Genomic DNA, 24,162 nt, shown 5'->3' with positions numbered 1-24,162 from the left:
ATGCAGAATAGTGTTCCTCTCAAAGAATAGATGGTAACCAACAGCCAATCTTTTGAGGAGCAGAAGCAATTTTTAGCTACCAGATAAAAGTTGTGACCACCTCTGAGGCTCCCAGTAAAAAAATTGACGTTCAGACGATCAAATGAGAATCACTCCTGCTACACACTCCAAGCAGCCTAAGAGCCTCATAGAGATGATCTTTTAGAAGATTTCTAGGTTCAGCACCACTATCCATAGTAAACCCAGAAAATTGACAAAAGCCCTTCACTGCCATTTCCTGTATTTCCTTTGCAAGTTTCATCTAAAATAAATTGATCAGGTTCTTCAATGGTCTCAAGTTCTCAGCCAATGTGTTAAACTTTAGTTTGTTGCACAGCATGTCTGTTAAATTTTATATGTTGTGCACCATTTAATCCTCTTTAGCACCCAGATTTATTATTTCGCGGAATTACCCCTCTTTTTTTTGATAGTCGGGAAAATTACAAACTCTTGCATTTTCCTCTACTGACTCCCTCGAGAAGGCTAGAGTTCCTATCCAACAAAATTTCCCAAATAAACAATTAATGGAATGATGCCCCATTAAGGTTGCTCCATTGTGACCTAGAGGTCACGGGTTCGAGTCTGGAAACAGCTCTCTGTGAGAGTAGGGGTAAGGCTGTGTACATTATGACCCTCCTCGGACCCCGCAGTGGCGGGAACCTCGTGCACTGGGTATGCCCTTATGCTACCATTCAACTCTACTCAACAACTAGTTAAAAGCTTTATGATGTGCAAATTAAAATCCCAAGCTATTAGTCAGTCTTGCAGTCCATATACAATTTACCATGTGTTTTTTTCTTGTGCTTCAATAGCCACCTCAAAAACTACCCCACAAATGATCCACACTCTATACAGGAACAAAACATTATAAAGGTTTTAAGCCTCCTATGAGAATATGAACAAAAAATTGTTTTCCCTTTTAGCAAGTTTCAGCCCAATAGGTCGTCCCATGCTGATCATGGTTTGAGAAATCGGTATCAGATCGGCCGAATTGATACTGATTCCTGACCAATACGATACTGATCAGGGTACTGACCAAGGGTAAAAATCCAAATAAAATTGTTTTTTTATTGAAATTTAGGGGTAAAACCGTCTGATATGTGCCGATCCAGATTGGTATTGTATTGGTATTGGTCTCAGCCGATATCAATTACTAAAACCATGCTGCTGATTGGGGAAAATGCTCTTTCTCACTCAGTGATACTTTGATTGCAAGTGTGAGATTTCAAAGGCTAACGTGAGGGAAGTGTCCATACATGACAGCTGAGATGGCATGGATTAGAGTAGTAACTGAATGCATTGCCACAAAGGTTAGTGATTAGACCACAAATGATCAGTCTGGTGCTATCCAGCATTTGACCCGTTGGTTGATTGCCTAGATGACACCTCTATAGGTGTACTTAGAACTTGACACATTCTTTTAGTTGTCTTTTGTTTTATTTTCAAAAATTTTTAAAAATAATTTAAAAATGACTTATCATGATGTCATTTATCAAAAGTTGTCTGTGTCTTGAAAAGCTGTATTTGTCTTGACACATGCCCTGCATCACACCACATCTTCAAGGGAGGGCAAAACCAATTGTAGGCAGAACGACTCACCCGATCAAGACACCAAACAACAGACTAAGGTTTTTTTCTATTCAGTTTCAAAAATGAATTGAAAAAAAGAAATTCAGTCAGAGAGACAAATTCATCAGCACCAGTTCAAGTGTTTTTTCCCTGGTGAACCGTTGCTTCTACGGGTAGTGCTAGTGCAGGTATCGATCTTGATCTTTGGGATCTGCTGATTTCAAGTCGAACACATTTTTAGTACACACGTGAAATGATGGTATTTAACTTCATTGGAAAAAAGAAACATATGCCGTACTAAAAGGGTGAAAAAATAAGACTAAAAATTATTTAACACATTCAGATGTGTCACTAAGAAAATCCCTTGGATAATAATTTGAACCTTGAAAAAATATTTAAACCCATCGGGTAACCGTGATTCTGGGGACATCTGATCTTCTACTCCGTTAACATTGTTCATGTCATACTCTAACTTCTCTACTTTCTTAGCATTTGAGTCTCAGTTGACTCGACCGATAATTGCGGTCCAAATATGATAACATTCTCTTCTCAGTCCACAGAGAGGAAGTTGAAAGGACAGTCTTGAGTTAGTATTGTGATCACTCCGAGTGGCTGAAAGTTTAAATCTTCCTGTGGTAGGGACCATCACTATATACAAACTACAATTCTATATACACGCCCATTGATCAAGAACAGGCAGTCGTTGGTACTTAGATGAAAAAAAGGAAATAGAGTGCTAGGTTTAATGCTGCTGCAGTGCTGCGTATGGCAAAATCTTTGGAATCAATCCAATGGCCTGTACACCCTTTGTTTGGGCAGTCTTGTTTAAAGATATCTAGCCTGGGCTTTTGAATGGATTTTAGACTTCCATCCCAGAGGAAACAAGAGGGGACATACAGGGGCGCCAGGGATTTTGGATGGAGAATGGATTTTAGACTTCCATTCCAGAGGAAACAAGTTGGGGGGGGGGGGGGGGGATACAGGGGTGAGGGTAGGGGTTGTACAATGGAGTCTTTGTGAGGAAATTATTGGTGCACCTAACCCATTCTAGGGGTCACAAAAGCCAGTTGCACAACAAAATTATCCCAACTTGTCCAAAACAAAACATTATGTTGCCAGATCATATATGATTAATAAAGTTTTACTACATGTAACAATAACCAGTGACTTGTGGAATCAATGAATAAAATAATCCACACCCAAATTCTCCCAAAAGAACTCCTAGTTAGATGATCTATGGATTGGCAAATTATAACAGTAAATCCCAGACCCCACAGGGGGCACAGTTCCACAACCTTGTATTATGGTTCAAATACTCAATCAGAATCACTTTCGGCTGTTTCTGCCAGATGACGATGAATTTTGTGTGAACATTGTAAGCCCCTGCCTCAAAGCTCCCAGGTCTACCCCATTACCCACCAAAATGCTGGTCACTCCCATTTTTGAAACCTGCAGGTACCAATACGGCAATCCAGATTCAATAACTGAAAAGTGCATGGAAAATTTCTCTTAACATAAGAAAAGCTCTGAGGAGGTATTATCCTTTTCAATCAGAGAAAGGAGAGAGGGGGGCTTTTTTTTTGGGGGGGGGGGGGGGAGGCATCATTGACAAGTGAAAGAGCAGAAATTCTAAATCTAAAAATAAAACAAAAGGTGTTCTTACTGTATCAATGTTCCTATCCTCATCATCGAAAAACAGCATTGAATCAAATGGCACCCCTGTCCTCCTATGGATTCTTTGGAAATGCTCTGTCTTATGGGTCCAGCTAGAGAAGATCTCCTGAAACATCAAGGAATAGAAAAAACAATCACTCAAGGCTACGGGGAAGGGCAACAAACCCATCCACAACTAAGAAAATAAGTATGTAAAAGACAAGTACCAAATAACAAATGACAGACTTAAAAAACTAATTCAAATTCTATATTTTGGTAAGCATGCATCTCTGAATGGCTATGAAATCCTGCTTTGCATGATGACACATTTTTGGTAGCAAGCACATCTATGTAAATGAAAATATAAAGTTCCTTTGGCTCACCTGGGCCACAAACATGGACTGTAACCCCAATTTGTCAAGAAATGTCTTCGCTATATCAGGTGTTGGTGATCTAGAAGCAATCACTATGTCAACTCCCTTGTCCTTAAGTGCATACATTATACCTTTAGCATGTGGATATAGAGATGGCATCTCACGTTTGGAGCGGCATTCACTGAGAAAGAGCATCATATCAGACATGAAAGTTCTTGATGGAGGCATAATTAAAACTACATTCCTTTGTCTAACAGTATCCATATTCCCTCTTTTATCCTTTTTTATTTATTTAGGAGGAGGGGGAGGGTTGAGTTAAAGGAAAAATTATCGGTACTCTATCCAAAGTCTTGAAACCACCTTCTTTTATCACTTGTGAAAGAAGAAACTAAAGGAATTGAGATGGCTATTAAGACGGAGACTCAAGACATCAAGCATAGACCTAGTCATACCAAAAGTTTGATGATAGAGAAAGACTGCTCTTTATACTCACTGATATATTCACAACCTTGAATTGCTTGAAATATTTTTTATTTTTTTTTGTGGGTGTGTGCTTGGGGGTGGATGGAGATGAAACAACACTGGTGTTTCTTTTATTTATCTCACAATAGGATACAAATAGTCAAGATCCAAAATTTTCAAAACCTTATGTAGTTGCCTGGAAAAAAAAATTGAATTTAAGTGCCTTCTAGGTTAAATCACATACCTTGGATATGTTTCCAACATTTTGCAATATCAGCGGACCCTCTTTCTTGTTTTGATGGGAAAATGCATAATTTTATCAATAAGAGAGAAGAGAAAGTATAGTGTATGTTGAATATCAGAAGACCTATTGATAGCATGGGATGTCAAACTGATTTAGATTCCACTTCAACCCAATTACCCAGCCCAAATTGTGTAACACACAATTAGTTCAACACAATGATGCATAGTTTACATCCTGAGTGTTTTATTGGCATCCAATTTTAATCATACATTTTAATTCAATTAGTTTTTTCAGATCAAAAGGAAAACCTTCACATAACTTTACAAAGCAGAGAAGGACATTCAGCATTGTGCCTCCTAGATAATATATGCATCTCAAGAAACACAGTGACCTAGTTAGCATCTTAGAGATAAGTTGTAAAGAATATATAACATGTTCAGAAGAACTGGGAAAGAGACAAATGAGTTTTCAAAGTTAATAAGTCTGCACTGGAGTCAACGCTGATCCCATATATATTTGCATTTACAATGGAAGAGTTGATAGGGAATAGAAAATTAATCCTAATTCATGATATGAGAGGAGATAAATGCCAGGTTAGAATTATGGAGGGATTTTCTAGAACAAATTTAGATAAATCGGCAAAAGATTAGATCTCAAAATCCAATAGCAGATATAGTCTTCAATAATGCGGGATGGCAGAATATGACTGCCCAGTCCAATAGTCTGTCATTCTGTGAAAACCAATCTTGAAGGTGTTAATGGACATGGGTAACACAGAGAGTGAAGGCATTAGTGCTTCTGATTTGATGGGAAAACTTGGCCCTACATTGATTCTAGTAGCTAACTGCAGATGGTTGCGATTGCGCTTGGTAGAGTTGAGCTGAATTGACCAACAAATTCCAATAATGGAAAAACCAAACCTTCCAAGAACATTAACTACTAAGATTATTTCAGCATCAAGACCTCAGTTGAAAATGAAGAAACAAAGAGGGCATCCATTTTTTATTGATATCCGTGGAAACCACTTAATGCGAACCATCTATTGAAATAATATTTACATATAAAGGGTCTAAATCAAGATAATGAGTAGAAGAATAACCAAGATCAATATGAATAAGCTTCCCAGCCATCAACAAGTAAATGAAACCCTAATTTCATTTGAAATTCAATTCATTTAAGATAACAAATAAGAGAGGTGAAACTTTATATCGAACCAATTAAAGGAGAAAAAAAATCAGAGATTGTCAATCAATTCTGCTTCCAGAACACTAAAAAAAAATTTGTATTTCTTCTCAGTCGTTAAAAGATAAACATTTATGGTAAATATTAACAAGAAATTTCAAGGTAACCTGAAAAGATAATGAAGAGAAACCTTACCAGTAGAAAGGCCATAGAGTGTAATCGAGATCAAAGACGACCAATCGAGGAAGAACTTGGAAGAGACCCAGTATCCTCAGAGCTTCATCTTTAACCCTCTCGTCTCCCATTGTCGTCGTGTCCTTTTCTCTTCCCCTCTTCCCCTCTTCGTCTCTCTCTCTCTCTCAACTCTCAAGTTCCGTCGCTTACATGTAATTCTCCTAGCTTCTCTCTCTTTCCTACCGAGGCATGGGAAACTGGAAAGGCACGATTGGGTTGATTTCATGCCTGCCACGTGGACCAATGAGATTAGCAATTCCGATTTCCCTTTTCTGTCTTCGTTAACAGCTTGTAACGGTGAGTTGGGAGCAGCACGACGATCAGGTGCCGACATTCATTCATGATGAGTATGATATGATCCAAACCGTTGGATATGTAGAAGAAGACGACAGTCAACTACAATAAAAGCACACCAACTTTAACCAAAGCAAAAGATATTTTTGCAGCAGGCGACTCTTGAACGAAAAAAATTCTCCATTACCATCTATTTTTGTCAAGTGAAAGATGTCAAATTTGATTGGTAGATATCTAGGGAATAATCTGAATATATCATGCGAATTTGTTCTCTGCAATGGGGCGCAGGATGAGCCCAGACACTTTGGGGTGGGTGAAACGACCACCCTGCTCCCAGCTGAATGGCTGAATTGACGATCTCATCTCGCCCCATGTGTATGAACGAATGTATCCTATGCCCTTGTGCGCTGTTGTGCAGAGAACATCATCATATATATTTTGGGAAGTAGTTTTCTGTCCAAGAGTGTGGCCCACACCAGCACTCCTATGTGTCTATCTCTCTCTTCCTCAAAACAAGGGGGCATAGATGTTTTTTCATATGAGGAGGAGAGAGATAGACTACACCAGCACTCCTGGATAGAGAACTTTCTCCCATATATTTTATATGTCAACTTTCAGCTTCATCTATACAATCATTTACTCCTTGTATGATGCCATGTCCTCACATGCTTGTCCATGGATTGCACATACGTGCAAGTGCACTTACATGTGAGAGGCAATCACTTGTCTATTCTGTTTTCATAAATACTCTTCCCCATTTGTAAATGACAATAATGGGATTGGTGGTTGTGTCTCACATGTACTTGCACCTACACGTTCATACAGAGGAACTGAACTATTGTAGTTCTGTGCTCAATCTTGCCACTCCTGATTTTTTTAATTCCTTGTTATGTCACTTGATAAATTTCTATTGACATGAAATTTGACAGTTTAACACAGAACCATCGGATCTATAGTTTATACAAAATTTCAACCCCGGCCCATACAATTGCAGGTCGTACCCGTTGGGAAATTCTTTCCTTGACATTCTTGTAGGAAAACTATGTCCTTAATAAAATATTTAAGTAATTTCAAAAGGGTGTTAAATGGTCTCGATCGGTCTGACCTTGGCCTTTAATCTATTTGTCCTAGATAGAAACTAACCAATTATCCATAAAGCCAGATTGAGGCTGATGATAAAATGGTTAGTTGGCCTAGATTAATGGTAGGACATGAAGAATTAGAATCAGTCGATTCAGAATTGGCTCACCCCAATTCCAATTCCAAATCTTGAGCGATTCAAGAGCAAAGCAATAGATCATATAGTATTATGAGAACTACAAGGATAAGGTTTCTTGGAAATAAGGCTCTCTCTCTCATCTCTTCTCTCCAAGGGGTTCAGGGTTTGTTTTCACACACGCTCCAAACCAAGTCATGGCAAGGGGATGCATGTGTGAATTACTTTTTGATCCGTACTAGAATTACTTGATAGATAGGCTCTGATACCATATGATACATTAATTTGATTCGAATAGGGACAAAACCATAAAAGCCAGAATCTCCATAGGACGTTCAAGAACACAATCAAATAAATAATAGATAACAGGGATAGAACCACTAGCCTTGTTTTGCATCCATAGTGACGATGATCGCAATGAAAAATAAAGACCAAAGATCTAGGTGCTTCCCCTCTATTCCTAAAGTAACTAGCTTGATGAGAATACTGTATGCACAGGTTTGATGAACATTGAATATCTCCCTCTCTTTCCAGAATGCACTCCTCAATAGAGATTGAGAATAATTAGTTGTGATAGGTAGAGGGAGGACCTAGCTCTCTTTATATAGTAATTCCTAGATGGCCTCATTCATCATAGTCCCAATAGGAATCTATCTGCCCACACTAAAGCCAATTCACATAGGATTCCTAATATAACCCATTGACCCCCTTAATTAGACCAATACTATAATTAGCCCGAGTTTAGAATATTAAATCCAATAGGATTAAAATTCTAACATTACTTTGTGTGTTTAACATTAGATAGAATGTGTTTAGTATCAGGTTTTGTCAGGAACAATTCTTACACACACGTTACATTTTGTCCAACGTCGAACTGTTTTCTCCAATGTTGGATGTACAGGGTATCATTGGCACCTGCGACTTCATTGAGTGCCATCCAGTATCCATTGGATGTCAGTAACGGCTAGTTTTCTATGTTTTCTCTCTTAGAAGGACACATCCTTTGGGCCTCCTTGGCAAGTGCTTCTAAGGGGCATTTCTCCTTTATAAATATAGGACGTCTCAAGTACTTTAGAGACATTCCAAGTGCTCTCTCTCTTTTGTTTTTTTCCTATTGATTTGAGAGTTGTTCTTCTTCCATTCTGTTGTTATATTGAGCATAGCTTGAAAGTGCCCCAGCGTGGCCTAATCAGTGAGTGCAATAACTACTGAAGGGCCTAAGGGTTGTTTCATCTTGGGGATTGATTCAAAAGAATTCTTGCACACCATAGGGGGTGAATACAATCTTAAGGATAGTGATTGATGGCACAACTTAGCCCCACCATCATTTTGACGTTCAATTGGTGCAGGTTGTAGTACAAGTTCTAATCAAAGTTCGAGTCCATCACATGTTGAGCCTTACTTCCATATCGCCAATAAGTGTTTTAACTTCTTAATATTAGTTTTCTATTTTACTGGTCTCTCAAACCATACTGCAGCTGTTATATTTTATTACAAGAGCTCTCTTTCTTCAAGTTGTAACAAGGTTGTCATCCCCATCGATGTTAGTGACTGTCGCTTCTAATTTCTCTATGTTTGAGATCTTCTTTTTGGTAAATGGTTAATTGAGATTTTAATTTTTATCTCTGAATGTTATCCGTTGCAATTCTTACCCTTGGATGATTGGAAAGGTAGGAACTCTGTGTTTGCAAAGAGGGTAGTGCATAGAGTGGAGGAGAAAAAAGGCTAGTCGGATGGTTGAATTGCAATGGTGGTCCGATGTTAGGGGTAACTATAGAGGGGAACAATGGTCGTGTTGCAAGATTGCAGAGGTTGTGAGGGTACTGTGCATGGAATATAAGAGATAAATGAGGATTTTTCAAAATTATGTAAATATTGATTCCACAACTGATCAAATAAAGTGGATGGGGAGGGGGTAATCGGCCTCTTCAATCATTATTGGAAAACTAGGATATTCGATTGGACTTGTCCTTTTCAAAACCTGGTGAGTTGGGTGTGTCAAATTTGGTTAGGGCAAGTTACTTTTTTTCTTAGTTTTTTAATATCCTCCTTCTTGAGGAGGTCTGGAGGGATTGAGCCTATGGTTGCTTTACCATCTGAGAAGAAAAAAAGGAATTGATATTGAATATAAAAGCAAAAATTCTAGGGTTTTCTTTAGTTATAGACCAAATTTATGGTCCATGAATAGTATTGTAGACACTGAATTTTGTCACCCCCTGCAATGATGACAATAGGGCACGGACAGACATCAGTATCTCTCTTAAGAAGGACTCTTGTCCCTACATCTAAGACAAATCACCCTAACATCCCTAAAATGACTTATAAGACCCTTTTATCAAATGCTGAAGGAGGTATTGCTCACCTTCCCCAACCACGGCGGTCCCTGACAGAAAAATTTTTGAAAAGTCAAAAGGGAGAAAAAAGCCCGAAAAAAGAAGCCTAATAGGCCCAGACAGACCAAAAAAGTCCATTTAAGGCCCAAAAATTAGGAGGAATGGCCCACATTATCCACGGCGCTGTGGTCAGTCCCCCACGACACCTTGGAGGCCTCCCCCGACAGCGTGGCAAAAAACCACGCCGCTGCGGGGGGCTACGACGTTAGCCTGCTGACGTCATCCACGGCGCCGTGAGAAGTGGGGTACCCCCTATAAATAGGAGGGTCCCCCTCCCCTCATTTCATGAATTCCAAGCCTAGGGAGACCCTCCCAGTCCGATTTTTGCCCTCTTTCAAGCCTTTGTAAGTGAATTTTGAGCAATATTCCGAGTTGTGGGTAGACCTATCGATTACCCGCTTGAGTGAAGAGCGCTCACCTCCTAGTCAAGATATTATTCTGTTCGCATACGGATAACAAAAACCTCCTTTTATAGCCGTTATTCTATCTGTATATAGATAACGAGAATCCCTTATACAACCGTTGCTCTGCCCGAAGTCTGAGTAACGAAACCCATCTCATATAGTCCTTACTTTGTCCGACAAGAGGGAGGCAAGCCAATCGTCCGTCTCCACCTGAGCTGTGGGACATCGCATATTTCGCATTTGGTACATTTTCATTTATTTCTTGTATTTTTTGACAGGTATCAGTCTTTTTTCTTCTTATTATTTTTGGCATAATGTAGACCATTAAAGTGACTTGCTTTAGTGTACATAGTAAATGATTTTTTTCTTTCTTTGTCATGTTTAGTACATCAAAAACTAACCTTGCATGTTGATATATGATGTATTATTAAGGGAGAATATTAAAAAACAAGCATCTAATAGAAAGATCGGTTTATCCGGGTGAGGTGGGTGCCTAATACCTTCTCACTCTCGTGACCTGACTACTTATCCTGAATCTCTGACCAGACCATATGGAATCACGTAGCCCTTTCCGCTAATCCTGGATGGGGCTACACCCATTGGGTTCTAGGCCCTAATCCTAGGTGGCGACTCCATTTCTTTATGAAGTATGATCCCAATCCCCATGATGATATGTCAGAACGATATGCCGTTATTCATCGAAACCAATCCTTATCGCCATAAGACTAAGGAACCCTCGTCCCGAGGACCGTAGCACTTACAAGTATATGTTCCAATAAAAAAAATTCTTGGTGAGCTTCACATGACTTAGGGTAAAAAAAATCGAGCCAATAAAAACTCGGACTGATTCTGAACTGGTCTAGTTTGGGCAAGTCTTCATGACTCTTGATCCTGTTTCATGTTGCAAATTTGACTAATGGATATATATAAAAAAATAGTTTGGAATAGCCATACGTCAAATTTCAACCTCAAATCCAATCATTTCTCCGTATAATGGCATACCCTCTCATGTATGTTTATGCACACCCTTCTAATCCCATGCATCCTCTTTGTAGTCATGAGTTTTTAATGGTTTGTTCCGCAATGTGGACAGCTCCCATTGGGTTGATACTCGACAATTGAATAGGGGACCATGGGGTCTTCTCATCCACAATTTCAGCCCCATGAGTTGCCACATGGCAAAAATGATACATTGTAACAAAAATCAAATATCATGAACATGATGATAATATTAAAAAAAACTAGGGAAAGAAAGAGGGTCAAGAATTTTTTCCCTTTTAGACTTTATATAGGGAAATATGAGGGAGAGAAATGGGAAATAATGAGATCCTAAGTTGTATTTGATATGCATTTTTCAAAGTAGATTCTAGATCTCAAATGTATTCTGAAGCAAGGAAATAAAGAATAATTGGGTTTCAGAATGTGTTTTAGAGCCAAAATCTATTTTTGAGAATGAATAGAAAATACAACCTTAGATTTTGAGTTTGGAAGAGAGAGAGAGAGAGAGAGATCTTAAGTTGTGTTTGGTATGCATTTTTCAAAGTAGATTCTAGATCTCGAATGTATTTTGAAGCAAGGAAATAAAGAATAATTGAGTTTCAGAATGTGTTTTAGACCCAAAATCTATTTTCGAGAATGAATAAAAAATACAACCTTAGATTTTGAGTTTGGGAGAGAGAGAGAGAGAGAGAGACCTAACATTAGTTGTAGCGAAAAAGAAAACTATTAGAGAGATCGAGAGAGAAACCTAACATTTGTTGTAGCAAAAAAGAAGAAGACTATTGTGGTGCTCGTGATGAAACCCAATGGCATCTTTTTATATCTTGTGAATGGACTAAGCATATCTGGGCATCTGGGCCCCTCGGGCAGAGAACTGAGTACCTTAGCAGCCCCTCTTTGGCACAGCTCTGTGCTTCCCTCCTCAATTCTAAGGCCTTGGATTTGAACACTGCTTCTTGGTTTTTTTCTATTGTTATTTTAACTTGCTATTTTATATGGTCTGTGAGAAACAAAGTTTCCCTTGGGTTAGCCCCGACTAATCCACACTTGGGTTTATCAAATGTTATTCGCTGGATGCTCCTTTTAGATCTCACCCCTCCTATGATAAATGCACTCACTATAACTCACCACCAACCCACACATTGCACTCCACTTTTCACACAGCAGTTGCCTAACGACAAAATGCACTTCCCTGTTCTCTGCTGCGCAAGCCTTTTTGAACCATCAATGGGACTAACCGGTTGGGGGTATTGCCTTTTGTTAGATGGCAAGAGTGTTTTAGCATCTGCAGGATTTTCATGTTCATCTAATCCAAAGGAAGCTGAGCTGATAGGGATCTTACAGGGGTGGAAACACGCTCTCCAAGAGGGGATACCTTTAAAAGAAATTTGGGTTACTAGCTTTAGTCTTAGTCACATTTTGAAACCAGGACATACGTCTGGAGTACCTTGGCCACTTCTTTCTCTTTATGTTGAATTTGCAGAACTAACTTCCAACTTTGCCACTATACCTATATCTCACAAGCACAACCAATGAACTACAGCCTTGAGATCTTATACTCAGGCTTCAGTTAGGACCAAAACCCACTCAAAACCTTTTTTGTATGATGTACATGAGTTTCTGCTAATGGTAATATAACTTATGCTTTTCTCATCAAAAAAAAAAAAAAAAAAAAAAAAAGAAGAAGAAGAAGACTACTAAAAATAATCTTTAGACGTTGTCAAATGCACAAAGAGAAAAGTACAAGGAAGATGATGGTACGTACGTACGCTGGTTACCTATCTTGATGAAGAAGAGAACTAAGATTGAAGAAGAGAAAATGGGAATTTAACAGGTACTGTAGGCTCTATTGAGGAAGCCTTGCCTCAATCTTGTTAGAGATGTTTGTGGGTAGATAATCCGGTGCTTCTCCATTCAATTTCAAATAATAAATAAACCAATACACCACCACATACGGTTACTCCACTTCTCACAACTTCCCCAGCCCACTTCCTACTAACTTCCCTCATTCCCATAACTATCTCTACTCACAATATACTCCTACCTATAAAGATAATGCTGCTACGTGCATATGATAACAACCACTCATGGAAATTACTAAATACCCTACACTCCCTACTACCATATGATAATAACTATACCATACCCACATGAATAAACAACCTACGTATAACTACCATGCATATAACAATTCCCTCCCTCTTAATTTCAGGTCTTGTCCTCAAGATCGAGTTCTTCGGTGTCTTTCCACGTGGCGTCCTCTTCGTAACAGCCTTCAATCAAGAATAATTTCTTGCATCGATGTCCAGGCACGAACCGTTTATTACAATTATAACAAAGTCCCTTAGCCCGTCTTTCTTGTATCTCCATTGACGTGAGTCGACGAACGGGAAGAGGTTCGATGTTAGGTGGAATGCTCTTTCTCTCAAGTGACTGGTCATGGGCCTCGTACAATCGAGCCAATCCAATAGCTGCAAATAGGGTAGTTGGTGTACCAGCCAATACATCTACTGTAATATGTTCCTTCAACCCACTCATGAAGAGGCTGACTTGCCGGTTTGGAGGGAGTCGTCCGACCTTGGACAACAGCTTCTCAAACTTAGATTGGTAATCGTGAACAGAACAGTTCGTGCTGTAATTTCGCCAATTCTCCAAAGAAGTCCTGGAATGGGGTTGGACCAAATCTGGAGTGAAGACCATCACAAAATTCTTGCCAACATATCATCCCTTCGTCCTGCTTGAAGATTTGGTACCATAGTTGTGCGTCCCCTTCCAAATGAAAGGATGCCAATGACACTTTTTCTTCTTCAGTAGTCTGATGAAATTCAAAGAACTGTTCTGCCCTACACGTCCAACTGGTCGTGTCTTCATTCCCGTTGTATCGAGGGAAATCCAATTTGACCAACTTAGGCATAAATGATTGGTGTGTGTTGGTTGAGCATGGAATCGTTTGTTGAGGTGGTCGGTCATTAGAAGGAGGGATAGGAGCTCTCGAGCTCTCTCCTACCGCGTTTAGAGAAGGAGCTTGAAAAGCAGTGAACCTTTCGAAAAGTTCTTCCAGTCGATTAAGAATTTTTTGTTGCCCTTCATGAAGAGTGCTTACCTCCTCTTCCAGCTTCTCCACCCGCCCATCCATATTCTGACTTTGATACCAAGCTGGTACGTACGTACGCTAGTTACCTATCTTGATGAAGAAGAGAACTAAGATTGAAGAAGAGAAAATGGGAATTTAACGGGTACTGTAGGCTCTATTGAGGAAGCCTTGCCTCAATCTTGTTAGAGATGTTTGTGGGTAGATAATCCGGTGCTTCTCCATTCAATTTCAAATAATAAATAGACCAATACACCACCACATACGGTTACTCCACTTTTCACAACTTCCCCACCCCACACCACCACATACGGTTACTCCATTTCTCACAACTTTCCCACCCCACTTCCTACTAACTTCCCTCATTCCCATAACTATCTCCACTCACAATATACTCCTACCTATAAAGATAATGCTGCTACGTGCATGTGATAACCACCACTCATGGAAATTACTAAATACCCTACACTCCCTACTACCATATGATAATAACTATACCATGCCCACATGAATAAACAACCTACGTATAACTACCATGCATATAACAGACGACATGGCCAAAAAAGTAGTAGTGACATCACCATCGCTGGTCACAAGAAGTTGAGTCTCCCAAATTGGAGACCAGGTTTTAAAACATGACACCAGATATGGTATCAGTTTCCATCAATTCAATTCCGATTTGAATCATATTGGAATAACTAGTTAGGAATTGATCGAATTCGACCTGATCCGATTTTACTTGTTTTTCTCCCACAAGTATTGAACTCAAGAATATTCCAATGTCGCTTTTGCAAAGCATATGGGTGGGAAAACTTTAGTCTCATATTAGGAATAGAAGAGAATGAGGTAAGGTTTATACATTGGAATGAGAATTACAATGGTCAGGTTCCATGAAGTGAATTGAAGGTTCACTATGCTCTCTTTTGCCCGAGGGGTTTGGGTTTATTTTCACATACGTGTGTGTGTGCCGAGCTAGATCGGGCAAGGTGTAGTGCTAATATGATGGTTTTGTTTTTTTTTACATGGTGGTATGGTTTAACAATTAGTTCATTTTTATTGATATTAGAATTTGATTATTGATGTTATAATTTTATTCGTTCTTTTTTTTTTTCCGGTGATAAATACAAAGCTCATTAAGTAAACACACGCCGTCTGTGGGAATCGAACCCACGACCACATGGTTAAAAGCCATGCGCTCTACCAGCTGAGCTAAGACGGCAGATTATTATTAATCTCATTCGCGAATATCCTGAATTATCCAAAAAAAAAATTGGAGGTGAAGCATAAGGAGATTAAAAACCTGATTTCATAGGTAGGGGAAATTTATAAGTATTTGAATGTTATTATTTCGCGAATATTCTGAAAATTTATCATATAGAGCATAAGAGTTATATTAATATGGACACATAACAATTGAAATGAAACATTAATAGATTTCTTGACAAATACATGTGGGTTTTCATCAAGTTGAGCAAATACATGTGGGTTTTTATAATAAAATTGTCCGAATGACAGCTCTATACTTTTATTTAGAACATGTAGCCTTCTTTGGATTGCCCTTTGTCTTATTCCCAAAATTTCTTTAAGTAAGAGTAAACAAGGTTTTGAAAATAATTTAAAATCATGGCATTTTCAAATACAGATATCAAATGACAAAAATTCTACCCTCATTGAAACAAAAGGTGTGTTATACTATGAGGGTAAGAAAGTAAATGTCACAAATTTTTTGGCACCCCTTAAAACATCAATAGGGAATTCCCTTTTTTATTATCTATATCGCAAAACGGATTTCTTTTGGTTTTTTTCATTTGCTCTTTATTTTCTCTCGTCCATCAACCTCAGGCCATAGATACATTCTCTAATAAAAACTAGGGTAAAAGATCTCTACTCGGTGGTGTTTTCTACGCCCTCTCATAGGGCACTGTGAGATGACGCTTCTGCCCCCTGGGGAGATACCCAGGTGTGCTCACCCATTGACCAGACGCTTGTATAGAGACCATGCGATCAAGTAGAGACCTCTTGCCCATTAAATTAGTAACACATCTTACCCCCTATTGTCTATTGTACTGTCAAAACTTGATAATGTTATCAATATTTTTTGTAAAAAAATAAACGTAACAATTATTTGACAGCCCTTAAAACATGAATAGGAAATTCCCCTTTTTTTATTATCTATATCGCAAAATGGATTTCTTTCAGCATGCCCCCTAGGCCTCTGGGTATCGAACCCAGGACCAAAGTTCGATTAGTTAACACGCCGTCTGTGGGAATCGAACCCACGACCACATGGTTAAAAGCCATACGCTCTACCAGCTGAGCTAAGACGGCAGATTATTTTTAATCTCATTCGTGAATATCCTGAATTATCCAAAAAAAAATTTGGAGTTGAAGCATAAGGAGATTAGAAACCTGATTTCATAGGTAGGGAAAATTTATAAGTATTTGAATGTTATTATTTGTAGTCAAAGGAAAAAATAAATATAATGAGCGAAAATTAGCTCTACCTCTACATATAGCCATAGTTTTAAGGACTCTTAACGCATAGCAGCCTCACAATGTTGGGAAAGAGAACTAAATCTAAACCCTAAAATGCACAAGGCTGGGATCTATGTCTTTTGGAACCCTCCGCTGGGGAGGGAAACTGGGAAGGAAACTTGCCACATATTTGGCAGTCTCTAAGTAATAGGCATATCTGCTAGGCTTATTAGCTTCTTCATTTAATGAAAATTTTCTTGAATCAAGTGTGTAATCTTCTCCAAGTATGTTCTTCATGAAAGCACTGGATTGAAAGGTCCAGTTACCAGTCTTCCAATTGAAGCTGTACAGTGGAAGGAACCTTTGACCATATGTTGCAATGAATTCCAATGAAGCTAGAATGAACTCCAACTCTTCTTTTGACATGTAGTAAGGGAAGGTTAGTCTTGTCCATCCTGGTTTTACACCAGTGTAGCCCTACAAAAATGTAATTACAATAAAACTAGTTACAATATTGAAATAGGGAGGGGGTTCTCTAAGTAAGCAGCATAGAAGACAAAACGATACCATACAATAGAGGGGCAAAGAAATCATTTCATGTGAAGAAGATAGAGATAGATATAGAAAAGGTACTAGCATACCCTACCTCAAGGGCTCAGAAAACCTTTTCCATCAAATATGTAACGTATCATTCCCAAAAGTTCGAACTAGGAGGTGGAAGGACTCCCAGTTGTATAACGAGAGTTGTAAGCTAATCACTAGCCGATGTGGGACTACACGGACCCAGATTCTCTCCAATGCGCCCATCACGCATCCAACAGCTGGGTGTGCACCAACATGCATCCCAGCTTGCTGCCCCAACTATCGGATGTATGCTGGCACGCTGGAGAGGATCTGGTTCTAAGACTAAACACCCAACAAGGGGTGAAACATGGCCAGATTGGGCTGGGTTTTTTAAAACCCTAGCCCAACCTTGAGTCCTCTTAGCTCAACCCAAGCCCAACTCAACCCTAGGTCGAGCTGAGATATCTCATCCCAGGCCCAACCCTGCTGGGCTCAGCCCAGTCCAACCCAGCCCTAATTGACCCTAATTTTTTGTAGGCCCTAGTTGGCATTAATCGACCAGTCTCATGTGATTGGATATTCGTTTGTTTCATACTCAATTGACTATTAGACTTTTCTTTAAGTTAAAAAATTCGGCCTAATGTTATAAATACTTTTGTTCAATAGATAGTTAGCCTTTTTTTTTTTAGTAAACCAATAGATAATTAGATACTAAACAAAAATTGTGAAGCATAACCTAACACACGGTTGGGCCAGGCTAGGTGAGCCTGAGGCCTCAACCCTAGCCCAGCCCGACCTTGACCCTGGGCCTTAAAATTTCAACCCTAATTCACCCTCAGGGTTGAAAATTCCAGCTCAGGCCCTATTCGGGCTCAGAGCGAGCTCGAGCCGACAAGACCAAACTTACACCCCTTACACCCAACACCTGTCTAGAAGCCCAGCATTTCTGAAGAATTGATATATATGATTAGCAATACTAACCTTTTGGATAGCAGACCGAAAAGCTAGTGACTGTGTCTCATCAATTCCAAGTAATTGGTGACCATATGGTGCTGCACAAGCCCACCCAGCACTAGCTTGGATGCCAAAGAGGTCATTGAGGAGCTTTACCACAAAAGGCCCATGAAGAGGCTTACCTCTTCTATCTTCACCATGAGTTCCATTTTCAGTTTTCATATTGAAAGAGGAAGAAGTAGTCCTAGAGAAAATCATAAAAGAGAGGATAGCTTGTCTTGGTACACATGTATCCCCTAACACATTTATGTTTGGATTGGGAAGGAGTCTTGCAAGGGCTTCACTTATGTAAACATGATTCTGGTTTTCTATCACATTGTAGCCAATCAAGTCCTTCACCCAAAAAGCAAGTGATGCTCTTATCTTCTGGATGATTGGTGGGGTTCCTGCATCTTCCCTCTCTTCCACATCTTGGCAATACAAAGTATGCTAAAAAAAAATCACATTTGTGTTAGATTACAAAACTGAAACTTGGAGTCAGAGGGGGATTTTAATTTTACCTCTTCACTGAAGCCATTGACAAAATTAACAGTTCCACCACCACAAGTGGAAGGGGCAGAAGATCTTAACTGGTACAAGGCCTTGTGCATTAGAAGGATGCCAGGGGTTTCAGGCCCACCAAGAAACTTATGTGGGCTCAGAAAAATTGCATCATAGCCCTCCAGCTCTCCTGATCGCATGTCAATCTCCACATAAGGACCACTATAATGTGGTTGTTGTATCATATAGAGCATAAGAGTCATATTAATATGGACACATAACAATTGAAATGAAACATTAATAGGACCCAAACATGGTATTTAACATGAATATTCACATGATTACCATGTAACCAATGGAAAGAAAAAAATTTGGTAAGAGGGAATTATATGAATAATTATCACCTCCAATTCGCGGGCATCTCCAATTCTTCCAATTCCTCTAATAGGGGGGAGTGGATCTCACCTTGGGCAATGTTTTCGGGCAAGGGGTAGGGTGGTCATTTCCGCCCCTATGTGAGGAATTGGAGGAATTGGAGGGGACAACTATATCAAAGAGCGGCAAAGCCGAGACGTCCTAATACAAAATTCTTTGAGCCAAGGAGTGGAAATTGGTCAATGTATCATGCTTTCTAAGGACAACACCTACCTAGCTAGAGAGGCAGCGGTGTTGAAATGCGTCAGGCTCCTCTACTGTCGAGCTGCCCGTACTGTCGTGTGCACCCCAAACACAGCAAGGCGGCGATAAGACCATCTTACCCCGGATATTATCCTCTCCAATTCCTAAAGTGTGGCAGTGTGGCAGTGCTAGGTAGAGATATTGAGACCTGGCAGCTGCTGCATCCAACGGTCTGAGCTCATTGATATGGACGGTTGGATGTAACATCTCCACCTAACACTGCCGCACTGCCACACTTTAAAGAATTGGAGAGGATAATTTTCCACCTTACCCCTGTCCGAGCGGGGGTAAGGCAGTCTTTTCTGCCTTACTATATGTGGGGCGCACGGAAGTAGGGGCAGCTCGAAAGTAGAGGATCCAGATCCGTGTTGAAATATGGAATAAATTATAATTGGCAAAATAGGCAGCCAAGTGTTAGATATCCGAGATGATTTAAGCCACAAAGCTAGGTGCTAGCTTGGAGGGACTGTTGATAAGGGAAATGAGCTCCTTGTAACCAATGGCAATTAATTTAATGAAATAGCGATTGTAACTGAGAGTGTAAATCTATCCGGAATCAGGTATTTGGTTTGGTTCCAAGGAGTGTTGGTGTGATTTGGAATCGGACAAGTCCCACCTCGGTTCTAAAAATTGGTACTTGTACCAGATCTATTCGATTCCTACACGGTCTAGTTCTAGTTCTTGTACTTGGTTTCTATTGTAGATATATAAAGTATGGGAAAGAGAATGCCATCCGGTCGTGCAGCGCACGTCACCCATGCACCCTAATATAGGGGCGCACGAAATGACCACCGCACACCCCTGGAACCTCGAAAATGAGCAGGGGTGCGGCGCTCGTTTCACATGCCCCTGTGTCAGGGCACTAGGGAGGCATGTCTGACGCAACCGAGTGGTGTTCTTTCTCGCATAAGTATATAATATTATACTATGATATATTTATCATAAAATTATACTATAATATATTGGTACCCAAATTCATTTTGATTTCGGTTCTAACCGTAGTAACCAAATCCTGCCTTGGTTCTATTACCCAGTTCTGGATTTTAACCAAATTCTATTCGGTTATTTAGTCCGGATTGAGTTTTAATTTTTGGTTCCAGTTCCGATTCCAAATTGACACCCTTTATTAACACAAGGAAACCTACCTCGTAGCAAAACCGAAGCAAGCAAAAGCTCCATGTTGGTGAAGAAGCCAAGCAATGGAACGGGTGTCAGAGTAGATTCCAGTAACATTGCTACAAGCTGAGAATGAACCCAACATAGGACGATTGGAATCCTTGTAAGTCTCAAGTTTTTGCCTCAGAGCTCGCATGTCTACCAATCCATCCTCATCTAGACCGATCTCTATCACCTCAGCTAAGCTATTGCGCCATGAGAGGAGGTTGGAATGCTGTTCATAAGGACCCACAAAGACCACCCATCTCTCCTCATTCCTTAAGCTTTGAAGTACCCTATCTCTTATGGTTGAAGGCACTAATATACCAATCACCTCTTGAAGGCGCTTGATCGCTGCAGTGGTGTCATAGCCACAGAATATGAGTGCATCTTCTGGTCCTGCGCCCAAGCAAGTCTTGACATACCTTGTGGCCTCCTTCACCATTCTGGTAGTCTTGTGCCCAACGAAGCTGTCACTTGTATGTGTGTTTCCTATATGTACAAGGGAAAAACTAAAACAAAGTGAAATATTGATTGTCATGAACTCGTGACGGAGGAAAATGTTAACACAACACCAAGAAACACGAAGAAATAAAATAGACTTTGATACGAGTTTGGAAGAACTCAAACCCATAATCGACTGATAAGGTGAGGGAAACCAAGAACTTATCAACTCACATTAAGTTTCTCATACAATCGTTGTGGGATAAATGGGATCGTAACAAACTTTAACAAGGAACACAAAGAGATTTAACGTTGTTCACACACACCAATTTGATGTGTTACATGTTACCATGGGCGATTCTGAAGATGATGCACCTTGTGATGGAAGAAAATTATAATGGAAATCTCTCAAAAATACCCAAAGGTCACAGCAAGAACTCTAACACGAAAATGCTCAAGTCCTACTATTTCTGTTGCTTACGCAACAAGACAATTAAACAGAGAAATACTCCTCTAAGTCGGGTTGAACCATCAGGTTGGGTCTTGGGCTTATCAGCCCAAGCCCTCCTCTACCATCACAAACCTCACAAAATTTCTCTTTCGGGTTGCAACCATGGGTTTGATTTGGTATGATTTTTCTTCCAATTTCAGGGGGTGATTTTTTTTTCAAAAATTGTTTGGTTTGATTTTTACACCTTATTTTGTTGAAATAGAAATTCTGAAATAACCGATGAGCTGTTTCAGAATTTCTATTTCATTTGATTTCACTCTTGCTCTTTAATGAGAATATGGTAATTTGATGGCAAAGTAATAATTTCATGTTAAAAATAAAACATAACCCTTCTTCTACTCCTTCTAATGGTCTCACTATCACCGTCAGCCACCGTCACTGTCACTGCCACTGCCACCACCACCATCCTTCCCAAAGAAATATTGAGAATTTTTTCTCAGAAATTGAATTATCAAATGAATTTTTTTATTCTTGAAATATTTCATATTGATAAGACCAAAATAATTTCAATATTTTTTGACCAAAAATCTATTTTTGACTATTTCATGATATAAATCCAAAATTGAAATAGAAATCATACCCAAATCTGGCCCAAGAATGTTGAAGCAGGTCAAACTTCGAAACAGGTATAGGAATTCAAGACACACACAACAGAAAACAAGTATGGTATGAGATAAGTACCATAGAAAGGAAGAACCTTATTGACAATGAAGTCTTCAATATAGTGAAGGCCTCTGCCGGCGGCAGTATGATCGGCATAGATGAGGAGTCTTTTCCCAAAGGGAGTGTTGAATTCCACATTGCCTCCGATCACCTGAGAGCGCAACCATGCTAATTTGGTTTCTGGGGGATCATTCTTGGTCACCTTCCCTTCAAGCAACCCAAAGGCCGACTCCGATTGCCTGTTGTGGTGGTTGTCACCGGAATCTAAGGTGGACATAATAGGCTTTTATGGATGGTGAGAATGAGCATCTGTCCTTGGGGGGTCCTAATAGGCCTTTCCGGCCATGGGTTGTTGGAATTCCATGTTTAAACAATGAGGATTTAAGAAACAAAGAGAATATCTGTTCTGCAACAACAATATAATTAACAATGATGACAAGATGAAGACGAAGAAGCAGGTGTGGGTTTTGTTGAAACTTGGGAGCTGAGAGGCATGGAAGTTGCAGGGTATATTTGTTTTATAGAAGAGTTGATCAAGAGAATATGATGAAAGTCAATGGTGTATATACGGACGATATACATTGAAGAAGATGAAGAAGAAGAAGAAGAAAATAGAGATATATGATATCTTTTTAATGGGAAGAACTCTGTCAAGGAGTGTGGCCTACGCGAGTACTGTTTTCCTTATAATAATATAATATCTCATATTTTCCTACCAAAAAAGTATAATATCTCATATTTTGTTGGCCCATTGACCAAGTCACATAGGGAAAATAATCCTCTCAAATTTCTAAAGGTGTGTCGTGCGGCAGTGTTAGATGGAGATTTCAATAGAATTAAAATCCTCTGCAGTACCGGTGGGGCGGCAATGCACATCCAGCGGCCCAGCAGAGACCATGTGTGCCACTTGGCCTTTGTTGTGCCGTCGGATGTGCAGTGCCACCCCGTCAGTACTGCAGAGGATCCTGATCCAATACCCTTACAACTCGAACATCCAATGGTCCGAGCTCATTGACATCCACCGTTGGATATCCGAGCTGCCAGGTGTCGACATTGCCACCTAGCCCTGCCGCACTACACATTGCTAGGAATTTGAAAGGATTAAAATCTGTCACATAGATGTCGTGCAACCTCTCTTATTGGATTTCATCTCTCCTATCTTTGAGATGATTTGATGACTAATACGGTATCGGCCAAGTATTAATATCTGATGAGGCCGATACTAGTACAGATCAACCGTATCGAAAGATCTGATACCAATATTTGAAACCATGGTGGCAAGGGAATTCTTCCTTCCTCCCTCCCTTACTAGTGAAGGAAAACTTTCGTAAAGGAGATTGTCTTTTATTTTAAAAAATATAAAACATATGCTAATTTCCTTTTGTTTATCTATTCCTTGTGAAGCGTTTTCTTAACGAAAGAGACAAGTACGTCATCTTCATGAAGCCAAATCAAATCAACATTTCCCAAAACAAAATTTGTAGATAAGCATCGCGAGATTAAAAACCTGATGGGAGGGGGATGTCCGGTGGAGAAAAAATTTTGCTGCTACCGGTTTTGTAGCCAAAGAAACGGAATAATTCCCTTATTTTTTGGGTTCATAAATATCCTCTTAAGTTTTAGTATTTTTTAAATTACCCTTCTAGATTCTCTGTCTTTGGTTGTGAACCGATTAGCAGGAACATTCATGCAACCCGAGTAACAGCAAAAATTCATCCGGTCGTACACACATTAGAGAGAAGTTGCATATTTAAGGGGTCGCGTATACAACTTTTTTAGTAACTTGATTTCGTAAGTAGTAGAAACGTGTAAGTATTTGAATGTTTTTTTTCTTTTTGGTAAGTAATGTTATTCCAGTAAGTCTGTTTGAAAGTAGGTTGTGGCAGTGTGTCGGTACACGTGAGCAATGTGGCGTTGAGCTGCTCAACACATATGGGACTCCTCTATTCACACTTATGTGCATGAGTTTAAAATTAGTTGTGTCTATAACCTGTTAGCTAGGGAAGTGGTTGTGATCCAAACTC

General features: G+C 39.6%; 2 protein-coding genes and 2 non-coding genes across 5 annotated transcripts; all 4 read right to left on the bottom strand.

Moving 5' to 3' along the window:
• Window positions 1–2,797: 2,797 nt before the first annotated feature.
• On the bottom strand, window positions 2,798–5,945 carry LOC122662030 (magnesium-dependent phosphatase 1). Of its 2 annotated transcripts, XM_043857576.1 has the most exons (6): window positions 5,870–5,945; window positions 5,719–5,837; window positions 3,645–3,816; window positions 3,272–3,388; window positions 2,924–3,057; window positions 2,798–2,832 (listed from the first exon to the last, which is right to left on the bottom strand). In XM_043857576.1, the coding sequence occupies exons 2-5, from the start codon at window positions 5,826–5,828 to the stop codon at window positions 2,935–2,937; spliced, it is 522 nt and encodes a 173-aa protein (XP_043713511.1). In that variant the 5' UTR covers window positions 5,829–5,837; window positions 5,870–5,945; the 3' UTR covers window positions 2,798–2,832; window positions 2,924–2,934. The 2 variants fall into 2 exon arrangements, with proteins under 2 accessions (XP_043713511.1, XP_043713510.1); XM_043857575.1 differs by having other exon boundaries at window positions 2,798–3,057.
• A 9,355-nt stretch (window positions 5,946–15,300) lies between these two features.
• TRNAK-UUU lies at window positions 15,301–15,373 on the bottom strand. Its single transcript has one exon. It is a non-coding gene; the product is annotated as a tRNA-Lys (tRNA).
• A 1,036-nt stretch (window positions 15,374–16,409) lies between these two features.
• TRNAK-UUU lies at window positions 16,410–16,482 on the bottom strand. The gene has a single exon. It is a non-coding gene; the product is annotated as a tRNA-Lys (tRNA).
• Window positions 16,483–16,713: 231 nt separating this feature from the next.
• LOC122663156 (probable cysteine desulfurase) lies at window positions 16,714–22,415 on the bottom strand. The gene is made up of 5 exons (XM_043858858.1): window positions 22,157–22,415; window positions 20,511–21,012; window positions 18,708–18,909; window positions 18,175–18,636; window positions 16,714–17,106 (listed from the first exon to the last, which is right to left on the bottom strand). The coding sequence occupies exons 1-5, from the start codon at window positions 22,413–22,415 to the stop codon at window positions 16,732–16,734; spliced, it is 1,800 nt and encodes a 599-aa protein (XP_043714793.1). The 3' UTR covers window positions 16,714–16,731.
• Window positions 22,416–24,162: the final 1,747 nt, after the last annotated feature.

This window comes from Telopea speciosissima, chromosome 5, assembly GCF_018873765.1.
Source record: "Telopea speciosissima isolate NSW1024214 ecotype Mountain lineage chromosome 5, Tspe_v1, whole genome shotgun sequence".
NCBI lineage: Eukaryota > Viridiplantae > Streptophyta > Magnoliopsida > Proteales > Proteaceae > Telopea > Telopea speciosissima.
Note: the sequence above shows the minus strand (reverse complement) of the source record. Positions and strands in the feature narration are given on the sequence as shown.